The 23676-nt window shown below is 39.9% G+C and overlaps 1 protein-coding gene across 3 annotated transcripts in view; it reads left to right on the top strand.

Annotated features, from left to right (window-relative positions):
- The window catches only part of NARS2 (asparaginyl-tRNA synthetase 2, mitochondrial), a 143790-nt gene that overhangs the window by 91617 nt on the left and 28497 nt on the right, over positions 1-23676 (top strand). For all 3 annotated transcript variants that reach the window (XM_047752200.1, XM_047752199.1, XM_047752201.1), the window contains 5 exons: positions 2914-3046; positions 7046-7144; positions 7249-7286; positions 15277-15343; positions 17254-17391. In XM_047752200.1, coding sequence (XP_047608156.1) covers positions 2914-3046; positions 7046-7144; positions 7249-7286; positions 15277-15343; positions 17254-17391 — 475 coding nt within the window. The remainder of the gene's footprint in view (positions 1-2913; positions 3047-7045; positions 7145-7248; positions 7287-15276; positions 15344-17253; positions 17392-23676) is intronic.

Here is a 23676-nt window from a genome sequence, read left to right as displayed (position 1 = left end):
GAGAAATCATTAACCGTCATTAAAAAACCCCTATTGTTTGCATCTTGGAACCACCCTGTCCATCTGAGAAGCAAATGCCCTTGTGATGTGAATCTGTAGTTTTTTTTAGATACCACTGTTTTCTCTGTGTCTGGTACCTTACAGTGTATAATGTGGCTGTTGTGAACAGCAGTCCCATTGGCCTTCCTTGTATTTCAGGATGGTAACTGCCCATTTCTTGGAAGTCTTCCTCAAAGCCTCCAGAGTAAATTTCACCTCTGCCACGTAGTTTCTATTTATGTCCTGGAAAATCTCAGTGAATATCCTTTGTTGTTAGTGAACATCTGTGTATACAGTTTCTTATGATGCAGTGCCAGGGAAAAAAAAGGCGTTTTATTTATCTGGATATGCTATTGCCAACCTACCTAGAAGTTGCATAGTCACAGATTGGAAACTCAGGGCCCTGTCATTTTGAATTTATTGTTTGGGACAGACCTAGATTGTTTGACCCATTTTGGTCCCGGAGTAACAGCCACACTAAGATATTTCTGAGTATTGTTCTGTACGTTAATTTTAATGTTACTGTTTGGGAGAAAGTTGTGCTTTTTTAGTTTACAACCAAGGAAGCCTGTCATCATCATCGTTTCTCCTTCAGCCTGAACACCTGCTTCATCTCAGGCACTAGAGACGCAAAGATGAAGCAAACGTTTTCCCTGCTTGGAAAGTTTCATAGTTTATTGAGAAAAAAAGATATGAAATGCATAATTATATTTCCAGGTGATACATTTTATGTAATAAATGTATAAACAAAGTGTTACAGAGATATAAAGGAGGGGCAGTAAACTTGGGGGTGTATGATAAGGTTACAAAGAGAAAGTGACATGGAAGCCACATCTTGAAGGATGGATGGGAATTTGCCAGTTGGAGAGAGCGGAGCAGGGGGTGGCACTACAGGGAGGGGACAGCCAGTGAAAAGGCCTAGAGGCCTGCGGGGCGTGTGAGGAGAGGGGCTGGTGTGCTGGAGGAAAGGCCCTGTGAGGGAAGTTCCTCGGAGTGAGGACTTTGACTTCTAACCTTTGAGCAGGGGGAAGCAGTAACGTTTTTTTGGTTTTGGGGGGGTTTTTTTGTTTTTTTTTTTTTTGGTTTTTTAGGGCCGTGCTTGCGGCATATGGAGATTCCCAGACTAGGGGTCGAATTGGAGCTACAGCTGCCAGCCTACGCCACAGCTTGTGGCAATGCCAGATCCCTGACCCTCTGCACGAGACCAGGGATTGAACCTGGATACTAGTCTGATTCATTTCTGCTGCGCCACAGTGAGAACTCCTGAAGATTTTTTAATTAGGGCTGATATAATCAGATCGAGTTTGAAAACTTACCGTGGTTCCAGGCTGGAGGAAGAAAGGTGGCAGACACAAGAGTGTACACTAAGATAGTATCTGTGGAAATAAAGAAGAGTCTCTGGATGTGCACGTTTTGCTAGGTGCGAACAGCATGATTCTGTCAGTATGATACGGGAAGTGCGAGGGCAGTGAGAGAGGGTGGAGGTCTGTTTTGGGCGATGAGGTGGGTTAACTGAGATTAACAGAGCTGGGGGAAATATAAAAAGAAAATCAGGATTGTTCATTATTTTGTTTTTTGTTTTGGGGAGCAAGGCAAGAATCTTCATTTTGGACAAGGGTCAGTGTTTTCAGGAACATTCTAGGAAGCAATTCTGGATCTGAATCTTGAGAGAGAGGTTACCATAGTAATAATTTTTAGTTCTTACTGTTTTTCCATTAAAAACTAAGATTCTCAGAGGTTAACTGATCAGGATCTCAGGAAGGTGACTGTAGAACCAAAACAAATTCCTAAGCTTCTTACCAGCTAGGCCTTAACTAAAATGACCTTTGAAAGAAAAAAAAAAAAAAAGTCTCATAATTTCCACTACAATTGCTTTACTGTAATTGCTTTAATTTCCCAGAGTATCTTTACTTAAAAAAACAGCAAAGCAAAGCAAACAAAAAAACTGGTATGTGTATCTTCAGTCCCTCTGTTTTCTACATGGTTTTCCTGATCTACTGTTATTTGACCGATGACAGCAAATGAGTGTTTAGGATAACAGCTATAGAGCCCCCAGCCTCTTGTTTTGCTCTAGCAAAACCTTAAAATTTAGACATTGCATGGTCCTCAGGAAATATTCATTCCTTCATATATGCTTGATGTAATCTCACTTGTTGCCCTGTTCCCACATGAGGGTGACTAGAAGTGTTAAAAGAATGCGTGAGGGTGTCATGTCCACTTCTTTGCAGGAATTTGAAAATAAGATTTTTTTTTCCACTTATGTGGTTGAGTTATAGAAAATCAGAGGGTAAGCTGTTCTTCAAAATCCACCCCATTCCCAGATGTCAGGGGTCACTCAGCATTGACTGAAATTCTTGGGTGGCTGTGAAGGCCACAGGTAGGCCTAACAAATACATATCTGATTTTTTTTCACATATTTAGAAAATGACTAGCTTGCCTTATCCACATGGAATTCTGAAATTCCAGTTTAACTGCTACCGCCTAGATTCTCTGTGGAGCTTCTTAGGCGCTGGTATTTTTCTTTTACTTTGTTTTCGGTTGCTGTGGAATGTAGTTGCCTGCTGTCTAAGGCAGCTGCCGTAGAGTGCACCCAGAAGTGGTTATATTCCTATATTTAGTAAGCTGTAGGGTTTATAAATATACTTGCAGATTCCTTTGGGATAAAATGGTTTCTATAAATGAAACATTTTTAATGAAACTATTATTAACACCCATTAAAGAAATATAGCAGCAAATATGTGTGGATTTGTGGATAAGACAGCAGCACAGGACTTGTTTTTTTTTTTTTTTTAAGAGCTCACTGAATATTTTAAATACTTAAAATTAATCATGTGAATCCTATTTTTATACTTGAATAAAAATCTTGAATTGCAGAGCTTTTACTCAAGTGTTTACCTTTGGTCCAACATTCCGAGCAGAGAATTCTCAGACCCGGAGACACCTGGCCGAGTTTTATATGGTAGAAGCAGAGATTTCTTTTCTTGAGAGCCTTCAAGATCTCATGCAGGTAAGTATGCAAGTTTTAAAATAATTTCTAAATATCAGGCATCTGTGACTTTAAAATGCTTCGGTATACTTTTTACCTTGGACATCTGTGCCTTCCAGGTGTGCATAGAATGAAGAAGGTGGAGAGCTGCTTAACTTAGTAAACATCTAGCGAATGCAGTTAGAGTAATAAAGTACAAGAATCAGACAGATTTAAGTTTATGTCTGCATTCTGCCATTGACTTCTTAATGATGTTACCCAACCTCGGTGATCTTTGGCTTCCTCAACTATAAAATGAGAATAATAGCTATTTCACTAGGTTATTGTGAAAAGTAAATGAAATCATATATAATAGAAAGCAACTATTTCAGAATACGGCACAAAGCAGGCTCAGTAAATAGTAGCTCTTGTTATTTACGAGGCAAGTCAATAAAATGTCTTTATAGTTAAGAGAAACATGTCTGTAGCTGTAGTATTAGAAAGCACCCACAGGAGCTGGCAGAGCTCTGGGATAGGGATGGAGCTGGAGAGGTAGACAAGAGTCAGCTCATCAAAGAAAGACTTGTGCGTTTAAATACCATGCTGAGGATTTTGAACTTAATCCAAAAGATGAAAGCGTTCTCCACTGGGAAAGTCTATGGTTAGAATTGTATTTTAGAAGTATCTAACGGCATTATGAAGAATGATTTAGAGGGAGATAAAAATAGGGGCGGGAGCTCTTTCAGGAGGCTGTGGCCATAATCCAGACAGAGCAAACAGGCTCTGGAGTTGGGTGGACCAGGATTTGATTCTTAGCTCCATAACTTACTGTTGTCCCTTAGACAAGGGACTTAATTTCTCTGACCCTCAGCTTCCTCATCCATAAAATGGGAATAGTAATTCTTACTTCATAGGGTAGTTTACAGGATTAGACAGATAATATATATAAGGCACTTACTTAGCATAATTCCTGACACTTACTAGTAAGTACCCAGAATTTGTTAACTGTTATTGTGAATTCTACCCAATACCACTTCACTTAATATCTTAGTTCGGATATCTGGTTATAGGATGTTTATTTTAGCAATGCTCATTAACTCTTCTGTTCGTTTCTACTTATTCATCCAGTATGACCCAATTCCACTTAAAACAGAAATGCCACTTATACTTCCAAATAGAATGGATTTACAATTTTATTATCCCATCTTAGGTTGGATTTCCTGGTAAATAAACCCTAGAGCAGAGATTTGTGTGCAGGGTATTACTGGGGAATGTGCTCAAGAAAAACATCCGCAGGGAAAGGAAGAAAGCTTTGGGCAGAGGGTAACGTTGAACTGTGATACATTTACACACTGAGGCCTTAGCCCGTTCTGTGAAGAACTTTGAATCTGGAGTTGGTCCTTCATATTTGTTTCATAGGAAGGCAAGTGCCTCCCTCTACCAGCCGGTTATTGGATAGGGGCTAGCCTGGGGAAGGGTGCAGCCCTCGGTAAGACCACACTCTTGGCCTGGACGATTCCTGAAGCAGGGCCCACCTGTGAACCATCAGCAGTTCATTTTCCCAGCAGTCCTGAGGGGGTGCTCTGCCTGCACACCACAGTGTCCACTTACATTCGCCCCTTGAGCATCTCCCACTGATTGCTCTAGATCACCGTCCCCCAGAGACATTTTTGGTTGTCCCTACTAGGGAGTGCCTGAGGGCTAGGGAAGACTGGTCACTACTGGCATCTCACAGATAAAGGCTAAGAATGCTGTTCAACATACTGCAGTGCCCAGCTCCTAACCCCAGCAAAGAATTATCGGGACAAAAATTTCCCTGGCCTGAGAAATTCTGCATGCGATGAGCATTGCCAGAGAAAAAAAAAAAGAAGGAAAAAAAAAAAGATGTCCATAGTAACACTGTTGAGTAACCCTTTTCTAGATGTAGGGATTAAGAATCTCAGCCTCCTTAGTCAGCTTTCTGCTTGAGTCTGCCAGCCAGTTCTGTATTATTCTTTCACTCAGGTGATGCGAGTGCCGTGAGGAATGAAACCACACGTTTTACCTCCGATTTCTGTGTGACCTTGTCTCCTCTCCGCCAACAGAATACCAGCGGGAAAGCTTATAAACACAATGCTTAGCTCATATTAGACTTTATTAAACATAATCTTTTCTCTGTAGTTCTGTAGTACATAATCCCATAGTTCTTATTTATTTGATGCTCCACGGAGTGGTAATCAAGCAACTGTTGAACAGTTTAATTAATTGAAATACAAACTTTTTCCTAAATTCAGAAGAGCATGCTCTTCCCAAAAGTAATTTCTTCCTTCTCTTAATCTTCTCCCTTTGATAAATTAAATCCTGTGGCAATTATTTTCTTGATGAAGAACAGTCTCTTAAATATTAAATGAGAATATTGTAACAAAGGATTTTTTCCTTTCATGAGGTATAAACAATTAAATATCACTATTTTAGTGCTACCGAGTAATAAGTCTTAAAAAACATCTGGTGGCTGTGTTGCCCCTTCAGTTAAGTTTCTGTTTTCTTCAAATATATTATTAGAGCATCGTTTGAAAGTCAAGGTTAGAAAAGCCAGTGATTTTCCTCTTCGAGTGGAAATGTACTGCTCATGAAAGACACCCAGTTTGACAGCCCCGGTGGCCAGAGTCTTCGTCTGTCGGACAGCTGTACCGTCCCTCAGCAGGGCAAGCGCACTGCCCGGGCTCCCTGTTCTTGTTTCCCTCCCAGTACGCATTGCCTTTTTTTAGTGACTGAGGGATATAACCCTTTGTAGATCATTCAGTTACTGAGTGATTTTGTTTCTTTTGCTTTTTTCTTGGCCATGCCGATGCCATGCAGAAGTTCCCCAGCCAGGGATCGATCCCGTGCCACAGCAGTGACAATGCTGCACCCCTAACCACGAGGCCACCAGGGTACTCCACTTACCACTGTCTTTGTATCACTGCTATGTTGAAGTTGATAGAGCCTCAAGGTAAAAGATCTTTAGCCTCCGTTTGCTCTTCTTTCATCGCATTATTCGGTACTTCTCTACAGAATATATGTGTAATGTAGAAATGTGAAATAAATATAAAGAAATACGAAAATATTTTAATACGTAAATAAATATCCAGTTGTCACTTGATACTTAGTACTCTCCTATACTGATCATATTAAATTACTCAGATGCTTATGCCCCCGCTATGTTTCCAGCCTTGGTAGGAGATCCAGGGGTCAGGAGATGAAAAGACGGTGTCTGTCTATGGGGCAGCCTGCACCTAATCCATGTATGATCTTTACGAGGACACATTTGAAAATCACAAGATGATCTCACTGATTTCAAAACAAAAATTTTAGTTTGGATTAAAAATACTTTAGAAGTATTTTCCATCCCAGTCACTTTTTTCCTTCTAAGAACAAGTTTTTTCTATGAGACTTTTATGCACACCCCTGGTAAAATGAATTCTTATATACTGATTTGTGTTATATTATGATCTGTGGTTTTTTTACTTTACACTTCAGCAGAGCAAAAATGTATATATTTAGATGTAGATACATCTCATTGCTCCTCTACTCTTCAAGTTTCCTTTCATTTACCAGTGACTGAATGAAGCCCTTTTCAAAATGTTCACTCTTCAGAGCTGATGGTGTGTGCTTCTCCAAGCTGGGCACTAAGTTAAGTCTCGTACATAGATTATCTCATTTAATTCTCACAACAACCCTGTACACTAGGTCCTGTTATTGTTCTTACTCTACCAGTGAGTATACTAAAATTTGGAGAGGCCTCCGTTCATTGTAGCTGTTCATTTGGCAGCCTACTTCAGTACCAGTATCGAAACTGTTAACAAAAGATTTAGACATTTTTCTTTCTTTTTTTAGCCATTCTGAGAAGTTGTGATACCTCCTCTAATCCACCTGGAAACTAAATTAACTTGCTGTAGTATATTCAGGAAGTCGGGGCCTAATGGATATGTAGCTGCTAAAACCTGGAGAGCAGTCCTTACGGGACCCTAAGCAGGTTTTTCGTAGCTGACATGTCAGACAGTTCTGTATCATTCCCCTTAGGTTATGGAGGGCCTCTTCAAGACTGCGACAAGGGCCGTTCTCGCAAATTGTCAGGAAGACGTTGAACTCTGTCACAAGTTCATAGCTCCTGGCCAAAAGGTAATTAATTAGCCTTGTGGCTAAATCCTTTTAAATGTGTTAATTATGTAAAATGACTATAATTACATTTAATAAATTTTCCTTTTTTCTCTTTTCTTCCCAAGGACAGATTAGAACATATGCTAAAACACAACTTTCTAGTGTAAGTAGATATTATACTTTCTCTGAACTTTATTCATAATGTATCACTGTATTTATCATACCGTACTACATTTTTTGGTTTATATATCTGCTTATCACAGTCCTTAGACTCAAGGAAGACCCGTAGTTTAATTATTTTTATCGCTCTTGTGTCTGGTTCATCGTTGATAATGTTTCATGAATAAATAAATGAATAATCAGAGCAAGATAAATGAACATAGTAATTATTAACTATATTACTGCAATTCAAACTAACTCTTTAGTAATCAACATCTGAGTTGATTAAACAGACTTTTAAGTTACATGTAATGTCTGCCCCTCTATTTTTCTCTATTTCAGTTTTTCTTTTTCTTCTTTAGCTTCACTTGCTAAAACTCGAAAATATATTCTGAACTGTTTTTAATTGACTTTTTTTTAAACTAAAGATCTGAGTTTTAAATATAGCACATACGTTGTTGCTTCATTTGCACTGTAATCCTGTTCAAGTAAAATTGATATTAGACTGGTTGTTTATTCCACCAAATGTGTTGATCAGATAGTCTGTTTTTTTCACAGTCGACTAGGAAACAAACACCTAATTGGTATGGAAGGTAAAAAATAATAAGCAACTTCTTATATATAGTACTAACAGTTTATATAAGACTTAGGACCAGTTTATTTACAATGTGTCAAGGAAGTAAGTTTGATAGTTGAAGAAGAGAAAATTGTCTCTCAAGATTTAGTATCATTCTTCCCTTGCCATTTTAAGTTTAGGGAATTTTTGTTCTGAGAGAATAAAGAATTCAGCCTCTTTTTGAGGAGGGGAATAGGAAAAACTTGCAAACTTGGTTGAGCTGAGAATTTGAGGTATCAGCGTCTACCCTCAGGCTACAAGTTAGAAGTGATGAGTTGCTGAGCCTGGACCAATAGCAAGGCAGAGGTAGCCGCTGTGGGATCAGAAAGGGAGGAATGGTCAGCAGCCCTGTGGTAGCGAATTGAAAGGCAATGAAGTACAAGTGAAGGCTTCTGAGACGTTTTCTTTCACCTAATTAATTATACATTCAGAATTTACTATGTGCCAGGCATTGTTCTAGAATCTAAAAACTGTCTTAAAGCAACGAAGCAAGTAAGAGAACTGCTTATATGGATACGTGGGAAAAGGGTATTCCAGGCAGAGTGAGCAGAAGTACAGAGACCCTGTGGTCGCAGCAGGCCTAGTATGCTGAAGCAGTTGTGGGAAGTAAATAAGGGAAGAGGATGATAGAAATGAGAAAGGAGGAAATAGGTGGCGAAATCATGTGGGGCCTTGTAGGTCACTGAGGAGTTTGGATTTTCACTTGGGTGGGGTGGGGAAGCCATTGAAGGGTTCTGTGCAGAGGAGGGACGCGATCTCTATTGGATTTAATAAGGTCACTCTGGGTATTTTTTGAGAGTAAGCTGTAGTAGGACAACAGCGAGAGCCACAAAGCAGGTAGGAGATCATTACAGTCATCTAGGTGAAAGTATGTGGTGGTGTGAACCATGTGTTCGTCAGTGCTCTCCAGAGAAACAAGACTAACACGGTGTGTGTATATATGAAGATTCACTTGAAGGAATTGGCTCTCACATTTGTAGAAGCTGGGCCAGTTCAAAATCTGATGGAGTGGTCCAGCAGACTAGAGGCACAGGGAAGGGCAAATCAAAGGCAGTCTGCTGGCAGAATTCCTTCTTTCCTGGACAGGGCCCATCTTTGTTCGAATGAAGCCTTCAACTGATTGGATGTGGCCCACCCATGTTGTGGAGCGTAAACTTCTTTATTCAGGATCCACTGATTTAAATCTGAACCTCATCTAAAAACAAAACAAAAATACCCTCTCAGAAATATCCTGAATGTTTGACCAAATATCTGGGTCCTGCAGCCCAGCCAAACTTGACACATAAAATTAACCATCAGAGACCAAGCTGTGGCAATGGAGGTAGTGAGAAATTATCCTATTATGGATATATTTTAAAGATAGAGCAAACAGGATTATCTGAGAATGGGAAAGAGAAGGAAGAAGAGTTGGTGTGACTCCCAGTATTTCAGCTTACAGAGCTGTGCAAATGCAGTTGCAATTAACAGAGACGAAGGAAGCCATAGAGTAGCAGGGGGGTTGCTGGGAGAGAGGGGTGATATCAAGCTTGTCATCATCCAGTGTCATGTTAAGATAGAGAAACTTTTCAGACGTCAAGTTGTAGGTGTTAGGTAGGCAGTTTGTATAGACCTGGAGTCTACAGGAGAGTTCTGGGTTTTTTTGTTTTGTTTTGTTTTTGGTCTTTTGCCTTTTCTGGGGCTGCTCCTGCGGCCTATGGAGGTTCCCAGGCTAGGGGTCTAGTTGGAGCTGTAGCCACTGGCCTATGCCAGAGCCACAGCAACACGGGATCCGAGCCGCGTCTGCGACCTACACTACAGCTCATGGCAACGCCACATCCTTAACCCACTGAGCAAGGCCAGGGATCGAACCCGCAACCTCATCATTCCTAGTCGGATTCGTTAACCACTGAGCCACGATGGGAACTCCTCAATGGAGATTTTAAGAGACGCTATCCAACTTCTGTCGAACAAAGAAGATTTAAGATGAGGGGAAAATATCCACCATTTATTGAATATTTACTATGTGCCAGACAATGATAAATTTTACATGCATTGTAGTTCATTTATCTTCACAGCAACTCAGTGGGTAGTTAATTGTTGCCATTCTATAGATGAAGGATCAACCCAAAGAGATCAGGCAAGTAAAAGATTAAATGAAGATTCAAACTCATATTCATCTGATTTCAAAGCTCATGCTTTCAACCAGTGTGCTTAATGGACTTGAGAGGGCGCTGGAATTCATGCTGGGGTAGTTTGTAGCTCCATATCATTTAACTGTTGTGCCTCAGAGTCCTGTCTGTGAAATCCTGAGGTTGGGAAATGATCTCACGTGCTGTGCCACATCGTTCTTTGCCACCACCATCCCATCGTCCCCTCCACGCAGCACACATCACAGTTGTGGGTTACATGTATTTGTTTTATTTATGTATGTATTTGTCTGTTTGCCATTTCTTGAGCTGCTCCCTCGGCATATGGAGGTTCCCAGGCTAGGGGTCTAATGGGAGCTGTAGCCACCGGCCTACGCCAGAGCCGCAGCAATGTGAGATCCGGGCCGCATCTGCGACCTACACCACAGCTCACAGCGACGCCAGATCCCCAACCCACTGAGCAAGGGCAGGGATCAAACCCGCAAGCTCATGGTTCCTAGTCAGATTCCTTAACCACTGAGCCACGATAGGAACTCTGTGGGTTACATTTATATGTGTGATATTTTTGTTTGTTTAGTGTTTATGTCACGTCTGTGTGATCAGAAGCTTGTTTGTTTTACTGTTTTTATACCCGTAGTGCTTAGCACTTTGTCTCTAACAGGAATTCAGTCGGGAATTTATTGAATAACTGAGTAAATGAATAAATGAAATTTCAGCAACCATGGGTGAAGGTTTTCTGCTTTAAACCAAGTCCCCTCCCTGAGGTTTCCTCCTAACTCACAGCACTGTTTACGTTATGCGCTGAGTATAGTGAACTATGTTTCAGAGAACCTGGCTTTTTTCCCGTGCTCTATCACTTATTAACCATTAATGAATGAATTCTTTTTTTTTCAACAAATATTTATTGACTGCCTTGTACGAGTGAGGCACTGACCTAGTCATTGAGGATTCAGTGGTGAAAATAGGCATGGATTGGTCCTTTTATGGAGTTTAAGATCTAGAGAAAAAGATGGAGTTAAATATTTATATGAATGATTATTTAATTACAACTATGAACTTGATGAATAGTAAATCTTTAACCTTTCTGAGCTTCAGCTTCCTTATCTATAAAATGGCAACTTGTCTGTCATACTCTGTTGGAATGGTCAAATGACCATGCTGCTTAAGCAATGTGTCAGACTAGATAACTTGGAAACCCTCCTGCTAGAAAACATCTAAAAAAGCTGGTTAAGGAGTTCCCATCATGGTCACAGTGGTCAACGAATCCGACTGGAAACCATGAGGTTGCGGGTTCGGTCCCTGCCCTTGCTCAGTGGGTTAACGATCCGGCGTTGCCGTGAGCTGTGGTGTAGGTTGCAGACCCAGCTCAGATCCTGTGTTGCTGTGGCTCTGGCGTAGGCCGGTGGCTACAGCTCCGATTCGACCCCTAGCCTGGGAACCTCCATGTGCTGTGGGAGTGGCCCTAGAAAAGGCAAAAAGACAAAAATAAATAAATTAATAAATAATTTTTAAAGTGATAATAAAATAAAGCTGGTTAAAATATTATGAAATCCTTGAAAATGCATTGTTGACATCACTAGAATGTAAGAGAAGTTCCAGGAGCTAGAAACAAAGAGGGAACTGAACAGCAGAGGGTATACATAAATGACTTGATGCTGAGGAGTCTCAAGCTGGATTCTCAGGGTCCCGGAGGTGGGAGGGGGGTTAGCCAGTCTTTGTAACCAGACATTTTAAAAGCCGTGAGAAGTTATGAGAGTAGCCTAAACATGATGAATTAAAATCAAGATTTGACCAAACATTGTAAATGAACTGTAATTAAAAATTTTTTTAAATCAAGATGCTCCCCGAAATACACATAAATGCACACGCATACACAAGATACCGTATGACTCGTCATCTTTTGAATAAATAGATTGCAGTGTATTCTTGAGTACTTGTTGTAATTGTTTTGTATGAAAATAAATCATTTTAAAGACTTCTGTAGTAATTGAATTTAGCCTTTATCGAGCAGAAGTAGAGCACAGTTATTTTACCTTTCCTTTTATAGGATTAATGTTTTCAAAATATATAGAGTACTTAGCTTTTTATTTGCTCCTCCTGTATTTATGTGAATTTGAGGCAGAGACTGCTAATAATGATCTTTATAATTTAACAGTTTTACTCCACTTTTCAGAATAATGTTCTTTATCAGCAACAGAAAATGTGGAATATGAAGGTGGTTTGATACTGTATCGTGCAGTATCACAGTGTTTTCTCCTTCCCTCAGAGCACTTTGGAAACAGTTTCTGGAAAGGAGAAGAAATATTATTCCTTAAACATACCCAGAAAAATTAGTAAAAAGAATTGATAAAGGCTGGTAAGGATATCCAGTGACAGAAGTGAATTTGAACTTGAAAGTTCCGCTTCAGCTTAAGGTATGAGAGGAGTAGTGCAGAACATCCAGAATAAGAGATATTTAGACACGAGAATCATTTTTTCTTAATCATGTAGCAGTAGCATATCAAAGACAGAAAAGTCTAGTGCTTCCCTTTTTGACGGCCCTTAGATTTCTCAGAATAATGAACAGATCATAGCAAGTAATTGATGGACTAGAACAATAGCATATCTAAAGAGAAAAGCATTTTAGACAACATAGTCCAGTCTCCTTATTTCACAAGTGCAAATACTTAATTTTTTACTGTTAATGTTCTTAGATTTTTTAAATTACAAAGATTTATAAAATGCTTTCGTTGATGAGAAGTGATTTCCATACCTAGTAAGTGCTAGGGCCAAAGGGAGAACCCAGAGCCCATTATCTTTTGTGTTGATGGAAACATGAGACTCCAGGAGGCTTTAGCGTTATCTCAGCAGCTAAAAGCTTAGACTCTGGAGTCAGCACATCAAGGTTTACTACCTACTTACGTCAGTGATTTTTGGCAAGTTCTTGATGCTCTCTAAGCTTCAATTTCCCTTCTGCAAAATGCTCATTTAAAAATTTAGGAGTTCTCTGGTGGGGCACTGAGTTTAAGGATCCAGCATTGTCATGTCATCCAATTAAAAATTTGATCCCTGGCCTGGGAACGTCTTCATGCCATGGACGTTGCCAAAAAAATTAAAAATAAAGATAAAAATTATTACTACTGTCAGTACCAACACCATTCTTACCTTAGAAATGATCGGTTATTTAATACTCAGTTTTAGTTTGAATGGAATTTCCATCTTAGAAAAAATCCATCACTCAAAACATCGTTTTGGAGGCTTTATTTGTACTATATGAGACATCTCTTTTCAGGTAGTTATTTTTTATATGAAATTCATTTTTGCTTCAGAGAATGAGTTTACATTGGGTAACTTTTTTTTTCTTTTTTAGCTGAAAGTCCTTCAAAAAGTTTGTAGATTTTTGTTTTTAATCATGCAAAATACCATTTCAGAGGATATAGATAAGCTAACATTTTTATACACCACCATTGAGCAACAGTCGGAATAAACCTGTAAGAGGGGAACAATATCTTCGGCAGAGTCTTTCAAAATTATAAAAAACGGCAAATACAAATACTCTTGGATCCAACAATTTCATTTTCCCCATGTGCAAAATTAATATGTAAGAGCATAAATTAGGTACATGCAGTCATGGTTTATAAGAGCAAGAGATTGGAGAGAGCTTAAATGTCTATCGATAGATGACATGTTAAACCAATTAGAATATATTCACAATGGATTATGGAATAGTTGAAAAAGTGAAGAAGTTCTTCATTTAATGACAAGTAAAGACCTATAAGGTGTATTCCTGAGTGAAAAGATGTCAAAGAGTGTGTGTGGTGCGTGTGTGCTGTGGCTGCCGTCTGCGGAAAGGGGGCATTGACTGTTAATACTTGCTTACAGATGCATAAAGCCCTCTGGAAGGATGCACAGGAAACCAATAAGCGATTGTGCTTGAGGAGAGGAATTAGATAGCTGGGGGCAGGGATGGAAGGAAGATGACGCTTTGATTCATCTTGATTTTTTTTTTAACTGTGTATATATATCACCTATTCAAACTGTTGAAACAAATTCTTGATTTGGCTTGCTTTAAGCAGGATGGTTTCTTACTCAGGTAACCAGTGATATTTTTCCTACAGTCTTAGGTACTTGAATATATCACAGAACCCTTACTGTGGCCTGAAAGGGTTCATGGGATCTGACCTCTGGCTCCCCTTCCTGTCTTATCTCCTGGCTCTCTAATCCCCTTCTTCAGTATGCTGCAGTCACATCGACTTTTTTGTTCCTCGAATGAGCCAAGCTGTTGCTCACTTCAGGCTTTTGTATTCAGTTTTTTGCCTGGAAAACTTTTTCCCTCAGATATTTATATGGCTCATTTCCTTGCTTCATGCAGGTTTCTGTTTGAATGTCACCAATTCAGCAAGCCCTCTCTTAACCCTCTTATCTAAAATAGCACCCCCAGAGTGTTTCCATCGTGGCTCAAGGGAAATGAACCTGACTAGTATCCATGAGGACGTAGGTTCGATCCCTGGCCTCGCTCAGTGGGTTAAGGATCCAGTGTTGCCGTGAGCTGTAGTGTAGGTGACATACACAGCTTGGATCTGGCGTGGCTGTAGCTATGGCTATGGTGTATAGGCCAGCAGCTACAGCTCCAATTCGACCCCTAGCCTGGGAACAAGTGCGGCCATAAAAAGACCAAAAAAAAAAAAAATAGCACCCCCAAACACCCAGTTTTTACCTTGCTTTGTTTTTCTTCATAGTACCAATAGCTCCCTGGTGTTACATTATTTCTTTTCATCTCTTTCCCCAAACCTCCATTGTGCACACTCACACAGACACACACACACATGGATAGCTCCGTAAAGGCTGGGGCTTTGTTTTTATTTACTGTACCTCCAGTGCCTAGAATAATGCCTAGCACATAGTAAGTGTTGTGAATGACAGCTTTAGGGGGAGACTTTTGCTCTTTTCAGCCCCAGTCTTTTACCCCTTTTATTAGGGCATTGGTATAACATGAATTCAGAGAAAAATCTTTACTGTCTTAAGTGACTAGCTTCTCCAAGTAAACTGCAGGTAGATCAGGAGTGGTGTCATTGAACGGCCATTTCTCGTCACACTGATCAGACTCTTGTAGGATTAGGTTAACCTTAATTCCTGGTAACGAAACAGTCATTTAATACTCGTGTGTGATATCAAAGACTGTATGGTAATAGGCTTTTTCCAGTTTTCAATGCCTTAGTTAACAGCAGCCCAATGTACTGACCTTTGTCTGCTTTCACCCTGTTTCTCTCCAGCATTTCTTATACTGAGGCAGTGGAGATCTTAAAGCAAGCATCCCAGAACTTCACCTTCACCCCAGAGGTAGTAGTTATTTTTATATATACATATATTTATGTATGAATGTATGGTTCACTCTTATGTTTATCTGATTTCATCCTTTAAAATATCTTGTTTTTCTTTTTTTTTTGCCTTTTTTTAGGCTGCACCCTCGGCATATGGAGGCTCCCAGGCTAGGGGTCTAATTGGAGCTACAGCTGCCGGCCCATGCTACAACCACAGCAATATCAGATCCCAGCTGTGTCTGCAACCTATACCACACCTCACAGCAACGCTGGGTCCTTAACCCACTGATCGAGGCCAGGGGTCGAATCCGCAACCTCATGGTTCCTCGTCGGATTCATTTCTGCTGTGTCAAGACAGGCACTCTCTCTTATTTTTACTAGCAATGTGCAATATTTGCGTATCTGTACATTGGCTTTTTTTTTTTTTTTTTGTCTTTTTAGAGCTACATCTGTGGCATAGGAAAGTTCCCTGGGTAGGGGTTGAATCGGAGGTGCAGCTGCCGGCCTACACCACAGCCACAGCAACACCAGATCCAAGCTATGTCTGTGACCTACACCACAGCTCACAGCAAAGCCAGATCCTTTAACCTACTGAGCAAGGCCATGGATATGAGTTGGGTTCATTACTGCTGTGCCATGACGGGAACTCCAACATTGACTTTTTTTTTTCAACATTTACTGAACCTTGTTGAAATATTTAGAATGAAAAATAATTTTGAAGTAGAATCATATCATTTGGAATAACAGTGACAAAAGGGTTACAAAGAAATTTTCCAAGTTTAGGAAGATGAAATTCCTTGGAAAGAATGGTAATCATAGCCTATCAGTGTAGAAATCAGCTAGTTCAGTGTTTTCCGTAGTGTATTTTGAATGATGTTAACGGGTGATAGACAAAAGAGGTTATGTGATCAAAGAAGTTTAGGCAACACATTAAACAGCTTTCCTTTTTCTGTTGAACCTTATAGAGCCTTCTAATTTGTGAGCTACTTTGGAAAATAAGAGTTTGGGGTTTTTTTTGTGTGTTTTTTGTTTTTTTTTCCAAAACTCCTTTATTTTACCAGCAAGGATATAGGCCTGGAAAGTGGGCATGCGTATAATGTTAGAGGCAAGTCTCCTCATTCCTATGCCACTGCTCCCTTCCTGTACTTAAGATATTGCCAGACAAGTGAGAATAATAAGGTAATGTTAAGAGTGTAATACCTTTGTCCTCAAACTATTTCTTACACCAATTCCATCTCCAGTTAAGTCAGATGCTCTCAAGTCATAAGGGCCCTGCGCTAGTTATATGTATAATCAATTGATTTCTGTGTGTAATTTTTTATTAATGTTTTTCTTGTACTCTAGAAGCTTCATGAAGTCAGATCTTGTTTTTCTCACCACTCTTTCTAGTGCCTAGTGTGGTACTGGGATTTAATAAACACGTTAGTATTTGCTGAATAAATCGATGAACAGTGCTACAAATATTCATCAAAGAGCATCTGATACACAAGTTGACCCTTTTATCTAAAAAAAAAAAAAATTCACTGGAAGAAGCCGTCTAGCCAAAAATAGAGTCAATATTAGGAATATCATCTTTAATCATTTAATTTCCTGAAACTGTGATTCTGAATCAGCTTTTATACACCATGGAAAACGTACTGTGTTTTCTTATAGATGCTGTTCATCTGCTAAGTGCTCCCTGAGATGGAGCACAGAAAGCACAGTGTTTATCTGCTGGTTTCAGCTTTCGTCTTTCCAGGCCTTTGGATACTCTTGTTAACACACATCTCTCTCCAGTTTATCTGTCTGTGTAACCTCAGCAGACAGCTCCACACATCCCTGATCCTCCGGGAGAGGAAGCCCTTGGCACTGATGAAAGTTATTTTTAGGTCCTACATTGTCTGTTTCAGCTCTGTCTTCTCCTGTGGTCATTGCTTTTTCTCATTACAGTGGGGTGCTGATCTACACACGGAGCATGAAAAGTACCTGGTGAAGCATTGTGGTGACATCCCGGTCTTTGTCATTAATTATCCCTTATCTCTCAAGCCGTTCTACATGAGGGATAACGAAGACGGCCCTCGGCACACAGTAAGAAGAGACACTGTGTAAACTGGGGTTAGGCAGTTCAGAGTCTGGGGCTTTCCCTTGATTTCATTTCTTTTACCCTTGGCCATATTTTCTTAAATTCTATGCGTCCCTCTTCCCACCTCTTAAAATGGTAGCAGAGGCACCTCTGGCAGTGTGTTCCCGGAGAAGATCCCGGAGTTCTGGAAGCGTACGTCCTCATTTCTGTTGCAGGGTGGCCTTCTCCGTGGAGCGGGCGTGAATGTAGGTGTGTTTGTTTTGGTTTTTAAATGACTTAGAGCACGAGAGCCCTGTATAGCAATATGCCCGGCCTGCTGTCAAGTTAAATACTGGCTAGGAGACTGTAGGGATGGGTGAGTGTTGGGTAGAGATGATAGAGGGGCATTGATCAGACAAAGGGAGAGCTAGGTCGCCAGAGCAGGCAGCTGTGTTATCAAATCGAAATAGTCGGGGGAGCACTGGGGAGGGATCCAAGAGGTCTGGGCAGGCGTCCTTGTGGACGGTCCTCTTCCAGCTCCTCCGTCTGTCTGCTCTCTTCACCCGCTTCTCCTCTGTTCTTCCTTCACCCTCAACTACAGTTGCTTTCTGAATTCTCATTTCCTTTTTTTCCTCTTTTTTGTTTCTTCTCCTCTTTATAAAATTGGCAGTGATGTAAAATAAGAATATATGTGAGCCTTTAAATAAATATTGAATAGTTATATATTTAATAGCATCAATTGTAAAAGTCCGTGAGACAGATATGTTTCTCTCAGAAAAGGTCCCAAACCTAAACTGTGCTATCTGGAGCTTTCCACCTGTCTCTAGATAAATCCCAGCCAGAAGGTGTAGATCAGGACCTACCGGTAAATAAAATGACTTCATCTTAGGTATACAAGGTTATTGCTTTGAATGTATTTCCTGTCTTCTCCTACAGCATTACAAAAACAGTATTAGCCACCAATTAGTGTAAGGAAGCGCTGTCATCTCTAAGTCTCAAAACAACCTTGCCGGAGCTCCCGCTGTGGTACGGCTCATATCCGAACTCCATATGCCATGGGGTGGCCAAAAAAGAAAAATACTAATTCCCAGAACAACCCTGCCAAGTAACTTAGTGTTTAACCCATTTTATGTATAAAAAACTGGGTGCATAGAGACTGATTGCATCCCCAAGGCTGCATGGGTGATAAGTGACAGGGTCAGTATTTAAACCAGATTCCTTCTGGCTCTGAAGTCTGTGTTCTTTTCCGCTCTGTCACACTGCCGCAGAACCCCAAATATAAAATTGCATTTTAACCACTGATTTTACTCACCCCCAGCTTTCACACCAACGTTATCCAAAACCAATGAGCAGCACAATTGATTTATGATTCTCATTTTCTCTTTTCCTTACCAATTCTCTGGTATAACTGATTATGAGAAACGAAGGCCCACAAGTTGGCAGCAAAGAAAATAGTGTCTAGGGCATAGATTATCCAGTCCTAGATAATTCACAATGTTGAGCTTCCATCACAAAACAGAGGTGCTGTGTCGTTTCTCTTGGCTTTTTTTTTATCACTCCGCCCTATCCCACTTCCACCTCCCTCCCATCACACACTCCGTGTAGTCCTCTCATAATTTTCCTGCGTAGAGCAATTTTCAGTCTTTCACTAGTGCATCTCTCTCTCTCTCTTTTTTTTTTTAGTTAATGCAAACTTTATTTATAAAAGATTCTTAAGTTAGTTGTATCATGCCATGCATTCATACAGAATACAGTGACCCTTCCAGGCTATAAGAAGAGCTCACAAATGCAAAGGAAAACTAGTAAAGAATTTCTAAGAGGTAAAAGCTGGGAAAGATTAGGACACCTTTACAAATGAGCCATTAAAAATAGAACAAAAGAAAAAGGAAATGGAAACTCGTTGGAGCTGAGAGGAGGGCAGCTCTTTCCAGGTCTGTACACTAAACTAAGACACAGACCCTTGTGCATTTTTTAGAAATACTCTGCTTAAGGCTTTCCTTCTCTGTAAAAGCCTTTTTTCATGGATTTCTGTAGCATTTAAGGAATTAGTAAAACTGATCGTAGAGTGTCTATTTTTGTAGGCTTTGTGTAAGTTTCGCTTTCTCAAATGAAACTCCTGACTTCTTCAGGATGGTGAATGAGTATTCTGTAACCACCACAGCATCGAGCATCATCCCTCCAATGTGATTTCCAATTACTCCCTCAAATCGCACCGCTGAAAGCCTGGGATCACTTTGTTAAGCCCAACAGACTTTCTTTTTGTTTTTATTTTATTTTATTGGAGTTGACTTATAATGTTGTATTTGTTTCAAGTGTAAAGCAAAATGAATCAGTCATACATATGAATGTGAATATATCTGTTCATTTTTCCCGTATAGGTTATTACAAACTATTGAATAGATTTCCCTGTGCTATACAGTAGGTTCTCATTGATCAGATGTATAGCACAGGAAAATCTATAAGGTTATTCCCACCTTCTTAATTCTTCTCTCCCCCCAGTGGTTTCCCCTGGTAACTATAAGATTGGTTTTGAAATCTGTGAGTTTGTTTCTGCTTTATAAGTAAGTTCTTTTGTGCAGTTTTTATAGATTGCACATATAAATGATATCCTATGATACTTGTCTATCTTACTTCATTCAGTATAATAATCTCTACATCCATCCACGTTGCTGCAGATAGCATTATTTCATTCTTTTTAATGGATGAATAGTATTCCATTGTATATATGTACCACATCTTTTTTTTTTTTTTGATCTTTTTAGGGCCACACCCACAGCACGTGGAGGTTCCCAGAGCTAAATTATTAAAATATAATTTAAACTATATGCAACCTAGATTTGTTATCAACCTACTTGTACAAACTATCTGCTCCTACCCTCACTTTATTTTTTTAACTCAGTGAATTTTATTATTCTTATCGTTGTACAACCATCATCACAGTCTAATTTTATAATATTTCCATCCCAAATCCCCAGCCCATCCCTCCCCCACCAACCTGTCTCCTTTAGTAACCGTAGTTTTTCAAAGTCTGTGAGTCATTTTCTGTTCTGCAAATAAATTCCTTGTGTCTTTATTTGAGATTCAACATATAATTGATAGCATGTAATGTTGGTGTCTCACCGTCTGACTAAATTCACTTAGCGTGATAATTTCTAGGTCCTTCATGTTGCTATGAATGCCGTTATTTCATTCCTTTTTATGTGAGTAATATTCCATTGTGTGTATGTACCACATCTTTATCCACTCCTCTGTCGATGGACATTTAGATTGCTTCCATGTCTTGGATATTGTATACAGTGCTGCAGTGGTCATGGGAGCACCTGTATCATTTCAAGTCAAGGTTTTCTCTGGATAGGTGCCGAAGACTGGGGGATTGCTGGATCAAATGGCAATTCTATTTTTAGTTTTTTGAGGGATCTCCATACTGTTTTCTGTAGTGATTGCACCAATTTACAGTCTCACCAACAGTGAATGAGGGTTTCCTTTTCTCCACACCCTCTCCAGCACTTACTGTTTGTGGACTTTTTGATGATGGCCATTCTGATTGGTGAAAGACGGTGCCTCATAGTGGCTTTGATTTTCATTTCTCTAATAATGAGTGATGTCGAACATCTTTTCATGTGTTTTTTGGTGACCTATATGTCGTTTTGGAAAAATTGTCTGTTTAGGTCTTCTGCCCATTTTTTTAAAGGGGTTGTTTGGGTTTTTTTGGTATTGACATGCAGGAAGTGTTTATAAGTTTTATAGATTAATCCCTTGTCAGTTGATTCACTTGCAGATATTTTCTCTTATTCTATGAGTTGTCTTTTCATTTCGTTTAGGGTTTACTTTGCTGTGTAGAAACTTTTAAGTTTAATTAGGCCCCATTTATTTATTTTTGTTTTTGTTGTCATTATTCTAGGAGGTGGATCTGAGAAGATACTGCTGTGGTTCATGTCAGAGAGTGTTTGGCCTCTATTTTTCTCTAAGAGTTTTATAGTATCTGGTCTTACAGTTAGGTCTTTAAACCATTTTGAGTTTATTTTTATGTATGGTGTTAGGGAGGGTTCTAATTTCATTCTTTCACATGTAGCTGTCCTGTTTTCCCAGCACCGCTTATTGAAGGGACTGTCTTTTCTCCGTTGTATATCCTTGCCTCCTTTATCATAGATCAGTGATCATAGGTGTGTTAATTTCTGGACTTTATGTTTTGTTCCACTGATCTAACAGAACAAACACTGTTCTGTTTTTGTGCCAGCACCATAGTGATGACCTTATCTTTGTAGTATAGTCTGAAGTCAGGGAGCCTGATTCCTCCAGCTCCATTTTTCTTTCTCAGGATGGCTTTGGCTGTTCAAGGTCATTTGTATTGCCATACAAATTAAATTTTTTATTCTAGTTCTATGAAAAATGCCATTGGTAATTTGATAGGGATTACATCAAATCTGTAGATTGCCTTGGGCAGTATAGTCATTTTGACAATTTTGATTCTTCCAATCCAAGAACATGGTATATCTTTCCATCTGTTTGTGTCATGATCTTTGATTTCTTTCATCAGCATCTTATAGTTTTCAGAGTACAGGTCTTTTGTTTCTTTAGGTAGGTTTATTCCTAGGTATTTTGTTCTTTTTGATGCGATGGTAAATGGGATTATTTCCCTAATTTCTCTTTCTGATGTTTCATTGTTAGTATATAGAAATGCAGTCAATTTCTGTGTATTAATTTTTTATCCTGCAACTTTACCAAATTCATTGATGAGCTCTAATGGTTTTCTGGTAGTACTAAAGGATTTTCTAGCTATAGTATCATGTCACCTACAAACAGTGATGGTTTTACTTCTTCCTTTCCAATTTGGATTCCTCTTATTTCTGTTTCTTCTCTGATTGCCATGACTAGGACTTCCAAAACTGTGTTGAATAGTAGTGGTAAGAATGGACATTCTTATCTTGTTCCTGATCTTAGCAGGTATTCTTTCAGCTTTTCACCATTGAGAATGATGTTAGCTGTGGGTTTGTCATATACGGCCTTTATTATGTTGAGGTAGGTTCCCTCTATGCCCCACTTTTCTGAAGGGTTTTTTATCAGAAATGGGTGTTGGGTTTTGTCAAAACCTTTTTCTGCATCTATTGAGAGGATCATATGATTTTTATTCTTATTACTGAACTGTAATTTTTTGTGTGTGTGTTTCTCTGGATTTGGTGTCAGAGTGATGGTTGCCTCATAGAATGAATGCATTTTTTTTATAATAGTTTCAGAAGGGTAGGTGTTAACTCTTCTCTAAAGTTTTGGCAGGATTCACCTATGAACCTGTCTGGTCCTAGACTTGTGTTTGTTGGAAGTTTTTTAATCACAGGTTCAATTTCAGTACTTGCGATGGATCCATTCGTCTTTTCGGTTTTGCTTTGGTTTAGTCTTGGGAAGATCGTACTTTTCTGAGAATTTTCTAAGAATTTGTCCCGTTTCTGGATTTCCCGTCATGGCTCAGTGGAAATGAATCTTACTAGCATCCCTGAGGATGTAGGTTCCATCCCTGGCCTCACTCAGTGGGTTAAGGATCTGGTGTTGCTGAGACCTGTGGTGGAGGTCACAGACGCGCCTCAGATCCTGCGTTGCTGTGGCTTTGGTATAGGCCAGCAGCTACAGCTCCGATTTGACCCCTAGCCTGGGAACCTGCTTATGCCTAAAAAGACACAAATATTTTTAGGAGTTCCCGTCGTGGCGCAGTGGTTAACAAATCCGACTAGGAACCATGAGGTTGCGGGTTCGGTCCCTGCCCTTGCTCAGTGGGTTAATGATCCGGCGTTGCCGTGAGCTGTGGTGTAGGTTGCAGACGCGGCTCGGATCCCGCGTTGCTGTGGCTCTGGTGTATGTAGGCCGGTGGCTACAGCTCCGATTCAACCCCTAGCCTGGGAACCTCCATATGCCTCGGGAGCGGCCCAGGAAATAGCAACAACAACAACAACAACAAAAACGACAAAAGACAAAAAAAAAATTTTTTTAAATAAAAATTTGATGCTTCAGTGAAGACTGGAAGCCTCTACTTCTTAACAAAAAAAAAAAAAAAAGAAGAAGAAGAAGAAGAAGAAGAGTTCCCATCGTGGTGTAGAGGAAACGAACCCAATGAGGAACCTTGAGGTTGTGGGTTCGATCCCTGGCCTCAGTCAGTGGGTTAAGGATCCAGTGTTGCTATGAGCTGTGGTGTAGGTTGCAGATGTAGCTCCGATCTGGCGTTGCTATGGCTCTGCCAGGCCAGCAGCTGTAGCTCCGATTAGACCCCTAGCCTGGGAACCTCCATGTGCCACAGGTGCGGCCCTAAAAAAAAAAAATTTGTC

This window comes from Phacochoerus africanus, chromosome 11 (genome assembly GCF_016906955.1).
Source record: "Phacochoerus africanus isolate WHEZ1 chromosome 11, ROS_Pafr_v1, whole genome shotgun sequence".
NCBI lineage: Eukaryota > Metazoa > Chordata > Mammalia > Artiodactyla > Suidae > Phacochoerus > Phacochoerus africanus.
The sequence above is the reverse complement of the archived record's forward strand: the minus strand, read 5'-3'. Positions and strand labels throughout refer to the sequence as shown.